Raw genomic sequence first — 15,776 nt, 5'->3', positions numbered from 1 at the left:
GTTGGACGAATGGAATCACTTTATAAACATAACCTTTGACCATTTATTTTGATTGGAAATCCCGGACTATTAGACATCGGAAGGAAAGAGGTCCAGGTTTGTTGTCAGATTAACTAAGGCTGTGTCTCTGTCACTGGCCTGAACGGGAAAACTGTAAAAGCCTTAAATGCACACACACATCACTTGGCACAGCCCAACATAAAAAAACAAATACTGAGAAAGAAGGATTTAGAAAGAAGCATGAGGAAAAGAATAGTGCTCTCCAGTAAGAAAAAGAAACAAAGGCTGAGTGGGAGATAAGGTAAGGTAAGAGATGAAGAGCGAAAGAAGGCTGCCATGGAGAAGTACATGGATGCCAGAGCTGCTCAGGATTGTAGCATCTGAAAAGCATAGACGTGAAGGCAGCTGTTTGGCCTCCTCTAAACACACTGATGTAAAGCTGATGAAAATGTTGACAGTGCCACCTAGATGACAAAGAAGAAGAAAATGTACCCACCTACGTGAGCCCACACACCGCAGGCCTCCTTAATAAAAGCCTCGATCTTCAGTGATCTTTGAATTCATTTGGCTTCATGAATTCAAGATACAGGATGATGACATAATTGTGAAAAACCTTTTACATGCAAATTACATTGTGTTTGTGGTGACTGTGGTACTTTTCTTTATTTCCGGGGTGTCTGATTTGTTTTCCTTTGCATGTGTATTTACGCAGGTATGAGGCAGCAGAATGACCATGGTACTCAATATCGATCAGCTATTTACACATCCAATCCCACTCAACAGGAGTTTGCCTTGAAGAGCAAAGCAGCCTTCCAGCAGGTAAAATGCTCACACACACATCATATCATTTCATTATACCATTTACTTAGAAATGGTGTTGAAGATTAAACAAAACAACGGTTGAAATAATTCAGTAGTAGCTGAATTATCTGATTGAACAAAACATAATTTTGTCATCATTCAAATAACTTTTTTGGCAATTAAGTGGGGTGAAGCTGTAGTGTGGACTTGCTGCAGTTATTTGAATAACATAATTAAAAGCCTGTCTCTGGAGTGTTGATCCCTTAGAGTTGGATGCCATTTAGTTAAGCAAAGACACCTCTGTTGAGCTGATCCCCATCTACATCCAATCAGTGACACCCACTCTCTGAAACTGAAAGAGAGGAAGCGGGTCGATAGGTCATTGAAACTCATTTCTAAATCTCTCTCGTTCACTGGCACACGCGTCCCCCTTTTGTTCTTCTATCCATCTGCCTGTGCCTCAACTCATCGAGCCGTTGATGCAGCCATCAGTTTGGTTTGTTCATCTCTTCCCTCTGAATAGTAGTCGTGGACAAGCTGGCAGGGAGACAGAGGGGAGCAAATTGTGATTGTCACGGTTACTTAGGGCTCCTGGGGTCAGCAGTCACGGGCCACAGAGTAGTATTGTTGCCATGACAACAACCTTCCAACCTTGGCCTTGGGCTGGGGTCAAAGCTGAGAGAGGGAGTGGCAGCTGCAACCAGGAAGGTGAGGGGGAGGAAACTCCGGAAAAGAAGAGTGAGGAAATCAGATCAGAGGGCCATGACCGAAAGGGTATCAACTGACATTGGCCCCCCACACACACATGAACACACGCACACCCCATGTTTATAAGTCAAAGTGTTTAGAGAGACAAAACCATTACTGGCTTCAAAAATCTTCATCATTTCATTCTGCAAACTTGTTAAAAAATCATTTTAATTTTTACTGTGTTGTGACAATGGCAGCTAAATGGACTTTGAGTGTAGGACAAAAGACAATGGTCGTGGTGTCTCATCACCATATAACTGGAACACTTTTCTCTAGGCATTCATATAGATCAGACACAGGAAGAAACCCGAAAAATATATGTAAGTGTAATCTTTTACTATGTACCCTTTAAAAGCAAATCAGTAACATTTCTGATTCGCCTAACTTATTCTGAAAATACCAATATATGATATGCATAGCTATGAAATGCAATCGCTATTCCATAAGCAGAGTAATAACCAAGCACAAACACGCTAGAGTTCCCTGAGTTAATATTATAGCATATTAAAGCCTATTATATCAGGCTGTTTGCTTTTTTGTCACCTTCATGCCAGGGAAAGGCAGAGAACCTTAACCAGTTCACAGCAGACACACATTCACAAACATCCAGCAGTCAGACTTTTCCTTCCCTCTCTTTCTCCCCACCAACACTGCTGACACCACCGATCTGTCAACCACTTCAGTGCCACCCCAGTTTCATCTGAGGGCCACTGGGACACATATCTTCTCAAAGCAGCTGACACACTCTGAACCAAAATGGCAGCTTCCTGCCCTGAAATGGTTGCCTTGCCGCATCGATGCTGAGTTTCAAGAACGCATGAGAGTGTGTGTTTTATCCTAAAAGGCCGATGCTCTCCGTGGGGAGAATTGAGCGCATGTTAGAGTGACAAGAGAAAGTGGGTGGAGGCGATCTAAGACAACCAGAGATAAGACAGGCATCACAAAATCCAGATTCCATCTCACTGCCAGCCCATGACTCACACACTCATACGTACATACAGGCACACACACACACACACACACACACACACTTACACACATACAGACATATATTTGGCACATACACGCACAACCAATGAATAATTAACCCATACGAAGAGTCTCTTCTGCAGGGCTTTCAGTTTCTTAACTTCAGCATTGGGGGCTCGGGGGGCGGGGTGAGGCAGAAAAGCTTGTTTAAGCGCGAGAGCAGAGTGGGGGAGATGAGGGGGGAGGGAAGGAGAGGGGAGAGGAGAAGGGGGTTCTCTATAATGAAATTTGAAATTTGCAGAACATCAAAGGCTTCTGTAGCCAAGCCGCTGTGGCAGCAGAGGAGAAAAGAGGAGAGCATCCCTTTCTCTCGCTCTCTGTCTCCCCCGTCTCTCACTCTCTCCCTATCCCTCCCTTTCTACTAAAATGTGTCTCTCCAGAGCTGGGTGAGGTGTGGAGTGGGGTGGGGGGAGGTGATTAGGAGGACAGTGCGGGGTAGTGGCAGTGGGGTGGGTTAGAGATGGGTTAGGGTTTGGAGAGAAATATGGAAGAACTGTGTGTGTGTGTGTGTGTCTGTGTGTGTGAGAGAGAAGAAGGCAGAGTGTGCGCGTGTGTGCATGTATGAACAATAGGTCTTATCAAGCCAGTGTATGTTTGTGGGGGTGTGTGTGCACATGCATGTGTGTAGGGCCTTGGAGGGGTGAGTGTGCCCTCTGATAAGGCATACTAACTTAATGAGCTTGAAAGGGGGACGTGGGGTGGGGAGGTTTAGATGATAGATGGAAAAAGAGGGGGATCATTTAGGACTAGAAGTCTTGAGGAGAACCCCGGGGGTAGTTAAAGCGGGGAACATCATCGGCAGGTTTTGTATCAGGCTTCAAGACGTACCAGCTCACGTCTCTCGTTTTGGAAAGTCTTCAAAAGTCAGATTTACCCTCTCAACTGCCAATCTCTCACATTTTATAGTCTGTCTGTGCTTTACATAAAAATCTTTTTGTTGTCTGTTGAACTGATCAATACTAACGAGACTTCTTGCTTGCGTAGCTATAAAACCGCATCGGCTCAGATAAAAGAGAATGATAGAAAATTGTTAGTGGTATATTCTTCACGAATAATTTAATCGCCAGAAGGCAAATGCCCATCCGTCAGTGAGATATTTTCAAGTGCATTCTAGTTGAAATATTTAAAGCCGATCAGTTTTCACAACAATGCAGGGATCTTCTGATTTTTCGGTCTTCAGATGTTGAGCTACTTGTTGTCTGCCCTGGGAAAAAAAAAAATGTAGGAGTGCGCACCGCCTTAGCTCCAAGACTGAAGTGCGCGCATCCTCTCTCCCTCTCAAAATGTAGGAGTGTTGGCTTCCTCTCTCACAAAATGTAGGAGCGCTCTCTGAAGATTAGAGCCCAGCTAAAATGGATGCCTGACCCGCGCTGAGAGAGAAAGAGAGATGAACAGAACAGGGCAGGAGGAAAAAAAAGCCTCTGTGCATAGACAGATGCACAGAGGGAAAATACATCGTCTTGCTCACATGCACATATACAGATGCAGTATTGCACATAAATGTTTTACATATATCTCTTTTCACAGAAACTCACAAGAACCATAATGTAATACTCCTCACTATCTTTTTTCTCTCTTTCAGGCTATAGGTTGTATTGTTTTTTTTGTTTTTTCTCTCTGTTGTCATTCCATCAGCCTCACGGTAATCTCACACGTTCCTCTCTTTCTACTTCACTCCATCTCTCCATGCATGTCTCTGCACCATCTCAGTGTCTCTCCCTGTCTGTCTTTCTCCTTCATCTTCTCTTCATGGCTACCGCTCTGTCTGTCTGAGGTCATTGAGGGCAAGCATAGTGCCGTGGACTAGTCGATAAGTATCATGTCAGGCTATTCCATGTGTTTTCAGGCAGAGCCACAGTCTTATCTATCCTGCAATGTGCCACACAGCAGCTTGGCAGTACAGGGTGTATTTACATTTTTAGGATGTTGAATGTTTTTTTTTCCCCCACCAGTATGCAGCTGCAGTAAATTTTCATTTTATTGTATTTCATACAATTTCAATGTCATAGGGAACTTGCATTTTAATATATTCTCTGGCAACTGCAGCCACTGACACCTCAAAATCAAATCATCAAATCAAATTTTATTTATACATCCCAATATCAAAAATCCCAAATTTGCCTTGAGGGGCTTTACAATCTGTACAACATACAATACCCACTGCCCTGACTGAATCAGATAAGAAAAATCCTCCAAAATACGAAATGTAAGAAACCTCGACACGAGCTTCAGAGGAGGGATTTCTTTTCCTTTTCGTGTAGTCAGTGTCGTGTGTACTAAACACAGCAACAAAGTGCATTGCCACTGCAGACAAACAAAATTATAAAATACATTTTAAAATATTTTTTAAAAATATGTAATTTTTAATCTATTAAAACAATATAAAATATTTATATTTTGCATGCAGTTTTTGTGATCATCTCATAATATTACTACTCAATATTGCAGAGTCAACTCCCCAATAGTATACTGCAAAACATACTATTAAAATGTGCAATATGCAGTAACTAATAGTAATAATAATGCGTAATGAGTATTTTAAACAGCAATGAGAGACAGGAAACGTGGCAGAGATGTGGTGGCGTGCAACAAAGGCCCAAATTGGACTGTGAAAGTTGCGGTTACATGGTTTATCAGCAGGACGCATATTGTTCTGCAGATTTCCGTGCTTTTTCCATCACTGCGGAACTACTGCACATTTTCTAAAACCAGCACAACCTGCTTTGTAATTACTATATTGCGTTGATCAAGACTGAGTTGAGACATCAAAAAAAAATTTTTACAATTAAAAATAAGTAGAAAAGATGAATGTTGGAAGTCGGCGCACCGGTAACGGAAGTGGACTATGGAGTGATTACATAAATCACTGAATTGAGGTCATATCTCTCTTCAAATGTCTTCACCATGAGTCATTGAGTGTCACAAACTCTATGTCAATGCGCGTCTCTTCCCCACCACTCTGCAGCCCCTAGGCCTTCCAAGGGATAACGACAGAGCGAGAAGACATGGGGTAAGGGAGAGAGGAGAGAGCGTACATTTTCCTTCTCCTGCTCCTCCTCTTCTTCCTCCTCCTCCTCCACCCTCTCTCGAGGTGTCACGTCCTATTTGTGTCCCGGGGCCGTCTCTCTGGCAATGGTGATGGCAAGAGGGGCTCTCTCGCTTGGCTTGAGAGCAGGGAGGACTTGGTAGCACGAAGTGATGGTTTTTGTTCACATGGGAGAGAGAGAGAGAGAGAGAATCACCCATGGAGGGAGATGGAGAGAGAGAGATGCACTCGTTCAGCCATGTCTTTGACAGGGGAGTCTTTCCGACAGGCGTGAAGAAAAGAAGGGCTGACTGGGCTGAGTGAGCTTAGCCCTGGACACACACAAACACGTTTTTGTCACTTACGAGGACGTTGCATTGACTTACCTAAACCAACCCTAACCAGAAACCATGTCGTAACCCTGAAATTGGAATGTCTGCCCTCCAGATATATACAAATGTAAACATGTAGTGATGCACACTAATTTGTCTTTATATAGCCATCATTTAGACACCCACAGCTGCAAAATTTGATGTTCAAAATTCCTGTCTAGAATTTTCTCTCCTCCATCATTTTACCCTCGACATTCTCCCTCCATTTCTCTTCTCCTGCTGCAGTGGGAGTGAGAGAGAGAGAGAGAGAAAGCAAAGCCACATAAGGTTATACACAGTGGCGTGACGCCATGCATTCTGATTTATAGATCTAAAATGGCCGCTGTGTTGTGACTCCTGGATGGAGAACGAGGGAATGGTGCGGGGGTGTATGTTTGCTTGGAATAGCAGACCTTTTCTTAGACATTGTGTTCTCAAATGAAGCATCCTCTGCCCTGGAGGGTTCACTACTACCATGGTTTGGTGGTGATGACTGATTAATTAGGCCATGATGTACAAAACTCCATGCTTGTGTTGGGTGTTTCACTACAGTGCTGTTGGATGTAGGCAGGGGAATGGTCGGTGAGCTGTGTTGGGTTTTCTTTTGGTTTTATGGACATTGGGTTCTTCCTACAGGGAGACTAAAGTCTTCACATTGTAGCGGCCGCCACTGAGGACTTAGAGGTCAGCCGCTGCCTCAGCCTCTCTGTGGGGTGCAGAGCTTTGATTTACTGACTCCACTGCATCACCTCTAACACACTCACACACACACACACGCGCGCACACACACACACACAGACCTAGTACCACACTGCCTCCATGTGGACAAAGCTACACACTATCCTACTGCCCTTTACTGACATTACTTCCTCTTATAAACATCAGCTGTGATACATTTCAAACAAGCCTTGCTCTTACATGCACAGTTGACCTAGATAATAGAGTGAAACTTCTGCCATAGCCAAAATCATTTATGTCTCTATGCTTTAGTTTTTTAGCTCAGATTCAGTAATTGCACTAGGCCTGTGGCATTTTGGTGTGTATTTGGTATGGTTTGGTTAAATTCAGGATCAGGAAATGGCTTTTCTCTCCTCTGTGAACTTCCACATAAAATTTCACAATAAATGTTGAAGTAGACAAGTGGAAAAAAACAGCTTGAATAAATGAGAGAAGAAAAAACATAGATGCTCGCAAGGCACATAGTTGTTGATAAAACCAAGATCAAGTGCTTGTCATTGAGTTTAACCATCCGGAAAACAAATCATACTGTATACATATGGAAGGTACTTTTTAAAAAAGATTACAATGCTTTACTATAAATAATCATATTACTCACTCTGTGAAAAGACAATAGCAGGGAAAGACACTTTGAGGTTGTTCTCGTGTGACTACAGAGAAAAGATCTCTGAATGCTTTAAATATCAAAATGTAAATTATTGGCTTTGTGCTTTGGGAAAATGCGAACCATTCTGTCATAAAACACTCCCCAAAATCACTACCACCAAATGAAGGATGTTCACGTTAATCTACCCAGTACACAGTCACACACTTGTAGAATCCACACCGTTGTGCACTGAAGGCATACAGAAGCTCATAGTAACCTAATTTATTGCCATGGAACCTTTACTTCACTCATCTTTGTATTGTTTCTGTAAAAGCTTCACGAATTGTTCATTTTTTTAACCACTTGGGGGCAGCAAATCCACCTGCATCGTATGAGTTAGTAATTTGCACGCAACATGTAAGCAATACAGCAAGCTAAGCACACCTTAGCTCCAGTTGGAAATAAATCTTTAGCTGCTAAATACCCAACCCTGACAATAATTAATCAGTGCTTTGAGAGGGTACCAAATCATTAGAATTGTGGCCTACAAATCCCAAAAAAAAGCTAAAACCTTTTGAGAAGGATTGCAGAGGTGGGTGATAATTCTCTGTGGGTTCATCTCTACAAGTTGCGTCTTTTGTTGTAGACCAGACAGTTTAGGAATGGAAATGCAGATAACACTGCATAAGCCTTTTGAGAAGCTTTAATGAGACATTTGGCTGCCGTGAATACAATAGAATTTACTATGCCTTGCCATAGTAAAAGTGAAAGCTACAAACTTTCTCCTTGTATCCCCTGGAGAAAATATCCCCCCCGTCCTTAAATACTAGTATACATGGCAGTACTGTTCAGAGAAGTATGCAGAAGCCGGTAACAAGATTGAGCCTGGATTTAATACATTCTGCTTGTGTTCCATGGTGCTTGTTGAACCCTGCCAATTGACGCCCCCACAAAGTGAAGCTCTTCAGTGCTGCTCTCTGTTTCTGAGGTGTAGCATGCTACATGCAAGCTACTTGTTGCCCACAGACGGTCCCAGTGCACCTCAAACTTGTTGTTTTGTCAGCTCTCCGGAGCACTGATCTAGAGAGGACTGAGTGCTTGTATTATTAGATAGAGAAAACCACTCAGCACAGCAAGTATACCTTTGATATATCTGTCAGAGGTGTTTAGTGTGTGTGTCTGTGTGTGTGTGTGTGTCTGTGCTTTTTTAGTATGTTTGAAGGTGTTTAGAAAAGTGTAAGAGTGAAGGTGTCTTAAGGAGTTCTCAAAGAGAGCGGATACTCTTTGATGCTTTGTCCCACAGAGAGAGCCACAGAGGCAAGCTGCACTACAAAAAGAAAAAGATGTTCCTTTCTTCTGTCACTCAATCACCGTGCTTTCTAGTTGAGGAGCAGAAACTCTTTACTGTATTAGTTAGAGGTATTCAAAGTTCACATCTAATACACTGCCGAATAAAACAACCATTTAAGAGCCGTGCTCTTTTTGAGGAAGTTACACCAATTGCACAAAGTAGAGCTAAGTCTGTGTCATGACTTTGGTGAGGGAAACAGGCTGCAGATTCTGAACACATGAAGCTGCTGAATACTAGGAATATTTTGCCTCACAGACAGCTTCTGTCTTAGTAACATAACCTTGAACATTGCTTCAAGTTAAAGATGGAAGGCCACTGAACGTTATATAAGTTCATAGAACAAATAGTTAAATTAAGGTAATGCCCAAAATAAGATATTACCCCAGGGGAGTAAGGAGAGTTTGGTATAGCTACTGCACTGTTGGCGTTCAATCATCAGTTTATATATTTATAATGATTTTATACGGCTTGAACAGTGGGGATTTATAAACAAACATTCTTTTCTGTTGGTTTAGTCTGATTTGTGGTGTTATAAATCTGATTATTTAATAAATGTACAGTATACTTACCAATTAAACAAACAGTTATAAGTCTACTTGTAATCCTATGTGTGTATGTGTGTAACTGTACCCCTAGGAGCTGACTGAAAAAGGATTTGGTCCCATCACCACTGAGATTCTCATGGGGCAGCAGTTTTACTATGCTGAAGACTATCACCAGCAGTACCTGAAGAAGGAACCTAACGGCTATTGTGGCCTCAAACGTACTGGGGTCTCTTGTCCCATTGGAGCTGGGAAAGATGAACTGTGAGGGTTCAGATGACAGAATATGTTTTTTGTCAGCATTAAATCAGTAATTTTCTGTTCTTAATCTGTTATTTTTCAATTTCATACACTGTACTTGAAATACATATACTTGAATAAGTCCTGGCTCTCAGTCAGATACATACAGTGTACTTTTCAAACACAAAGGTAAAATTGCTTAATGTAAGAAAAAAAGGTTAATAAGAAAATTCTGAAAAGAAAATGAAAAAACACTTTTTAGCTGTCTGTTCAACTGCAACAACCATCAGCTTCCATAGGGTGGTGATGTTTCTCAAAAAACTTACAGCTTCAGGAATTTTTTTTTTTTTTTTTTTACTGTGGTGTCTTCCACAGTTGGTTTATTGGAATATAATTTAGGAATCTTTATAAATTTCCCAACCAACAATGTTTTGGTATTCATTTTAAAACCGGAACACACACAGCTCAGACATGTCTGAATGTTAATATTTTTTTCAGATTTGTTAAAAGCAGATTTTAATGTGATGAGTATCTTTGTAAAATGTAAACACAATAACACCAACTTTAATGTTTAATGTTTTTTTGCTGTGAATAGCTGTACATGAAATTACCACAGCTAAGACAGATTACAAGAGTCTGTTTTCCAATGTGATAATAAATCATATCCCTTTCAAAAAAATGTTTATGTAGCATTGGGTGTGTTCATGCATACACGTGTCTGCCCATGCGGCTATTATTATATATGCATTAGAGATGAGCCACTGCCTAGATTATTTGTCCCCTTTCTGTCCCGTCTGAGAAGGGGCATACCACACCAACGAGAAATGTGTATGACTCACTGTGACACAGAGATACACATTCAATGGCTACTCATACTGGATCGCAGAATGAAACACTTGAGGCACTCATGTATGCAATATGATACACGCTTTGCTTAAACCCTCACTCCACCCCCCCAAACACATAATTATGAATAAAAAGCCCTATTATACACAATGTAATTACATATTATAAAGCCAAGAGCAATTACCGAATAAGCATTGTGTGTAGCGCTTTGTGTAATTAAACACATCAACCTGAAAGTCTATCTAAAAATGAAAATCACACTCATGGTTGCACTCCAAAATACAGAGATGATATCTAGAAAAAGCTTTTTGGTCGACCGCAGTAGTGTGATTCACCCCGCTTTCGTTTTTCCCCCTCCCTCTATTCTATCTCTTTCTCTGTCTGTGTGTATGTGTCACATCCTGACACCTGTGTGTAGGTGTGGACCAGGGCACAGGTGCAGGTGCAACCTCTCAGGGCCTATTTTAGTATTGGGACAGATATTTTTGCATGTGTCTGCATGCAGCAGCCGTGTGTGTGTGTGTGTCAGGGCATGTGAAGCTGTGGCTTGCTTGATCGAACCGCGCTGAGTGGTATGTGGTTGGGCCAGCTAGCTGTTTTCCAGCGCCCGCCTATATTTTTGCATGCTGTTGTGTTTTGTCAAGTGTGCAAGAAGAGATAACCTTCATTTCCTTAGAGGATGGCATAAAGACTTTAATCACACAGTGAAATCAGTTTTTCCGCCATCTGCAATGATGACTTTAACAAGAGAAGCCTCCATGAGGCACAACATGATTCTGTTTATTTCTGCCACATTACGGCGAAGGTGTTAACAAAATTTATGAGTTGATTATACGTAGGAAGAGATTTGCTGTGGAAAATAACCGAGTTTAAAGCAGACACATAAAAATGACATTTAGACAGTAGCTGTATGAGTATGTGTATGTTTTCTGTGTATTCCTTTGTAATAGATTAAAATGGGGCATGGAAATGCATGGTACTCTCATATACGCATCCATACACAAACACAGGGAGGCAGAGCAGGACAGGAACAAGGCTGTGTGTACCCTTCAAACAGAGCCTATTGTCTGCAGATGGGCCTTCAATGGCCCCACAGCTGGCCACAAAGAGCATACCACTCCAGCTTGCTGCTATGCCTCTTACTGGCCTATACTCAGTCACCAAGGAGGAGACAGCCCACAGGCAAATGAACACCACCGTGTTCATGCATTTGATATCTTATTATACTCTGACAAGCATGTTTTTTTCTTTCCTCAGTGTCAGATTCTCTAGGCTTGTAAAGGAAAGTCAGCATATTATCATATGAAGAAAGAATTGGTTTGCAAAAATGTGCAGTACTGTGGAAGAATGGGCTGAATACACACACACACACACACAAACACACACACAGAGAGAAGTGCTGTTTGTTTATCAGAAGTACTCTGCACTCTTACCCACACATGTATACACACATATAAACACACGTCCCAACCACTACCTCTAACTTCGTCCTGTACTGCCGCCTAATGCAAAAGCAGCGCCCACGCAAAAGAAACAAACACACCAAAAAGACACCTTGCAGAGATGTGCACCCACACAAATTTCTTGCACTGTGATACACTCTCTATTGTGTCCTCCTTTCACAGCTTTACATTTATCTTCCCCATGACAGCTTCAATAGATCTCACCATATGTATATACAGTAACCTGTATGGGTGCATCATTGAAAATAGTGCTGTTTTATACCATTTCCTCCTTAGAACCTAGGCAGCTAAATTATTTGTTTTTGTAGGGCACCAACGCAGCATTGTTTGGTAAGCTATATAAATAGAACAATAGCAGCGTGGTGTATTCTGGTGCTGTCCTACCAGCTGGAGAATTGTTGTGCCTTCTTATCCTGCATCCTGACATAATTACTTTTCTAAATTGTAGAGGTAGTGGGCACACAATTAGATGTGTGTGTGGGCGTGGATATCTTCTGCAGTGGTAAAACAAAGCTAGCATTTTTCTATATGGCCTGTACATTTCTCTCGTGATGATATGAGCATGTGTGCAGCATTTTGCAGATGCCAGATGTGTTAGCGTCCCCTCCCATGCTCTCTCTTCCCCTCCCTCTGGTTTCTGCATGGGCGTAGGGTCTCAATCAGAGCATCAGGGCTCCAGGAACCGGAGCACAGCAGTCTCTCTGTGCTGCCCAGAGAAGTGCAGCCTTGTCTGGGTCAGTGCATCTGGAGCCTGGGGGTGAGCTGGGGGAAGAGGGTGAACCCTGGTGCTACAGCATGCTGGTTTCACTAAAGATGTAATCAGTTGGGGCAGCATGACCCCTGAACTCTGCGGGAGAAAGTCAAGGTTTTTCCATTTATATTACATCTGCACATAGCCAGAGATGTTATGTGCAAGTACAGTAAATAACAGGTAAAACGTTAAGACAAACTGACAAATTCTCAAACTGGTTAGTTTGGTACAGCACTGCCTTAATAGAAAATAAAACTAAAAGACAAGCTCAAACTCGTTCTCACATGCAGTACACAGGTGTGCGTTTTTTTCCCCCCCCAAAGAGAAAATGTCACAAGCCTGGTCCTCCTTTCCACAGGGAATAGTGATGGGTTAAGGGGTGGGGGTGGAGGGCAGGACGTGCTGCAAGGCCTAGTTGGCTTCCTAACTGGCCCACTGGCTTTCTGGCTGAAGGCCCACACTGTGACACTCTGCACCTGGGAGCCTGTGTGTTGTCAGCCATGCTAGCTAGCTCGAGCTACCACCACATGACACACAGGAAACACAGAAATAACTGCTGAGTGTCTTCAGCACAGTAACCACTTAGTGGGGGTGTGCTGCTGACAGAAAAGGAGAGGGGTTAAAGGAAAGTAGAAGACAGGGGAATACTGGTGGGAATGGCACTGGGTGGTAGAATTAGGGAGTAAGAATAGGAAACTGGAAAGGAAAGTGAAACGACAAGATGCAAAGACAGTTGTTTGTGAACTCTGTTCTTAGACAAAGGATCCACCAGCCTTGATTCAGACACTAAGTTCAACTGCATGGCGCTTTTACCTTTTCACTGACAGTGTATCCTGTTTATCAAGTCGTTGTTTTTTAATCAAACCACCACAAAAATGATTGCACCAGAACCATAGTTTGACATTTCACAGCTGAGGCGCTGACGTAACAGTTAAATTTCCAAAACATCACTTTCTCTCTTACGTTCATTTTCTGTCTTTATCTGCTCTGTCCATCTGTGCTTTGAGTCATCTGAGCCTCACCTCACACAGGTGTGAGAGTGGAGTCAAGTTTGAATGATACCAGCAAGCCCTCGAATAGAATTCAACACAGGAAAGTGTTGCACAACTTGGGCTTTCAGGTGGTGATGTGCTGATGTGTCACTATTCTGAGGAAAGAGGACATAAACAGGACACACACACACACGGTTTGGGTTGCAACATGCATAACCTGAGTTTCTGTATGCCACAGCGTGCCACAGCCAGCTAAGTACTGCAAAGAGTGTAGATTGAATCTTGTAGTCAGTTCCTGATAAGAGCAACATACAGTATGATTGTGGCTGCATTGTCTGACTTTGACAAAATATTTGTATCTATCGTTGTTGGAGAGAGAGAAAAAGAAACAAGAGGAAGCAAAGAAATAGACACGAAGGAAGTGAGTAGACGGAGAGAAAAAGCGAAGGGAGGAGAGATTTCGCTGGCTGCACCAGGAGGAAGCTGTGTCTGAAGCTTCTCCATGCAGCTGCTCCCAAACACCCACATTCTTCCTGTTGGAGTGTGTCAATGTGCGTGTGTGTGTCTGTATATTTTATTGTGTAGATTTACACAAAAGCCATACTAAAATACTAAAAGATACTAAAATAAATAACTAAGAAAGAATAAAACTTCGTACTTTAGGGCAGATAATTTCATTTATGATCGAACAACAGCAACAACAACAAAAAAACGTAGAACAGAAACTGTTAAGTGGTGCAGCTTAAAGAAAAGTAGAACTTCAGGTATCCTACAGAGGACGCAGTCCAAAATAGTTAAAGTAGGTTTCTCCTGCCTGGGTGAGGCCTTCTGCATCTTTTCAAAGAAACACTGGCCTCAAAAAACATCCGCTGGTGGAAACACTGGCCTGACGCTCAGTGAATGGAAAGGTTTGAGGTGAGAATGTGGCCACGGTGTGAGGTGTGAGTATGCGATTGTGTATGTGTGTATGTGATTGGCGGTCTTTTTAAGTTTCCATCACAATGAAAGCCAAAGGGCCTTTTCATCAGCTGCAGTACATCACTATTGTAACTGACATGTGCATTTTTGGAGGACCACTGACATGAAAGCCATCTAGAGCCTTGAAATTTTTATAAAAGCTTCTCTGTCTCACAATGTCTGCTTGAGCTTCTTTTAATAAAAAAAATAAGCAGTTACATTATAACAGCTATATGATATTACAAAGTCTTTTACAAAGAAAAAAACGGCTCAACTAACTAATTATGCTCACTAACTTCATTTTGCTCACGAAATGTATTAACCAATAACAAACTAAAGCCAATTTGAATTGTATTTGTGGTAGAATTTTATAAATGATCAGGCCAATAGCAAACTCATCCCTGGCTGAATGAGTAGACTTTGCTTCAAAGTCCAATGGACATAAAGGCAGCAAATTAAGCTGAACCCAGCTAAACACACATTTGCCATTAAAATAACAACAGCTATCATTATATTAGATTGGGTGACTGTGATGACTCGAGGCTCCTCCTTTGTATTGTTCCCCATATGCTGCTGGTTCTTGGTGCTGAGGCAGGATTCAGTACATCTCCTCCACGCTCCATAATGATGGGGCAACAGCACGTGTTCAGCACCAAAACTGTGTGACAGAGCATTACATTACAGTGGTGCCAGTTCACACTGGATTGCTATTATTGAAGGAATAGGAGTTTTGGCAAATTGCAGAACACAATCAGCAACTATGTTTGAAATCATTGCTAAATGTTTTTTCCACTGGAATGTGAAGATTGATTGTAAATATTCTAACCCTCACTACTGTATTCAGTATTGTTAGGGCTGTAAATTGAGCGAAATCACAAACAGCTGAAAAAATGAACACAAAAAGTGAATTGAAACAACACATGTTATTATGTAGTAGAAACATTTTTTGTATATTTTTAGCATGTCTTGGAGGTTTGTTTGTCGGACTAATACGTATTTCAAAGGCATCACAGTGGCCTTTGGGAAGTTGTGATCAGTTTTTTTTTGCCACATTCAAACTGCTGCTGCTGTAGACAGAACTAATCTGAATACTATCATTGTAATTTATGGTTGCTGTTTGCAAAGAAGAGTGATACTATTAATGTCTGTATTATATCAACACACATTTCTAAGATTCAATTAGAATGTCATTGGATTATCTGATTTTCAGAGATATTTTAGAGGAGGTGAGCCATGAATAGGCACTGGCTACTAATACATATTGATTTTACATGTAAAAAGTCATATTTTGGGATAAGCTTTGATGACAAAGACTTCTTCCTCTGCCACTTCTC

At 41.8% G+C, this 15,776-nt stretch overlaps 1 protein-coding gene across 4 annotated transcripts in view; it reads left to right on the top strand.

The window, feature by feature from the left end:
• The window catches only part of msrab (methionine sulfoxide reductase Ab), a 33,267-nt gene extending 23,440 nt beyond the window's left edge, over positions 1-9,827 (top strand). For all 4 annotated transcript variants that reach the window (XM_067480091.1, XM_067480090.1, XM_067480092.1 and 1 more), the window contains 2 exons: positions 713-819; positions 9,288-9,827. In XM_067480091.1, coding sequence (XP_067336192.1) covers positions 713-819; positions 9,288-9,461 — 281 coding nt within the window. In that variant the 3' untranslated portion in view covers positions 9,462-9,827. The remainder of the gene's footprint in view (positions 1-712; positions 820-9,287) is intronic.
• The last annotated feature ends 5,949 nt before the right edge of the window (positions 9,828-15,776 follow it).

Source organism: Channa argus, chromosome 16, assembly GCF_033026475.1.
Source record: "Channa argus isolate prfri chromosome 16, Channa argus male v1.0, whole genome shotgun sequence".
NCBI classification, from domain to species: domain Eukaryota; kingdom Metazoa; phylum Chordata; class Actinopteri; order Anabantiformes; family Channidae; genus Channa; species Channa argus.
This window is presented reverse-complemented; position numbering and strand designations above follow the sequence as displayed.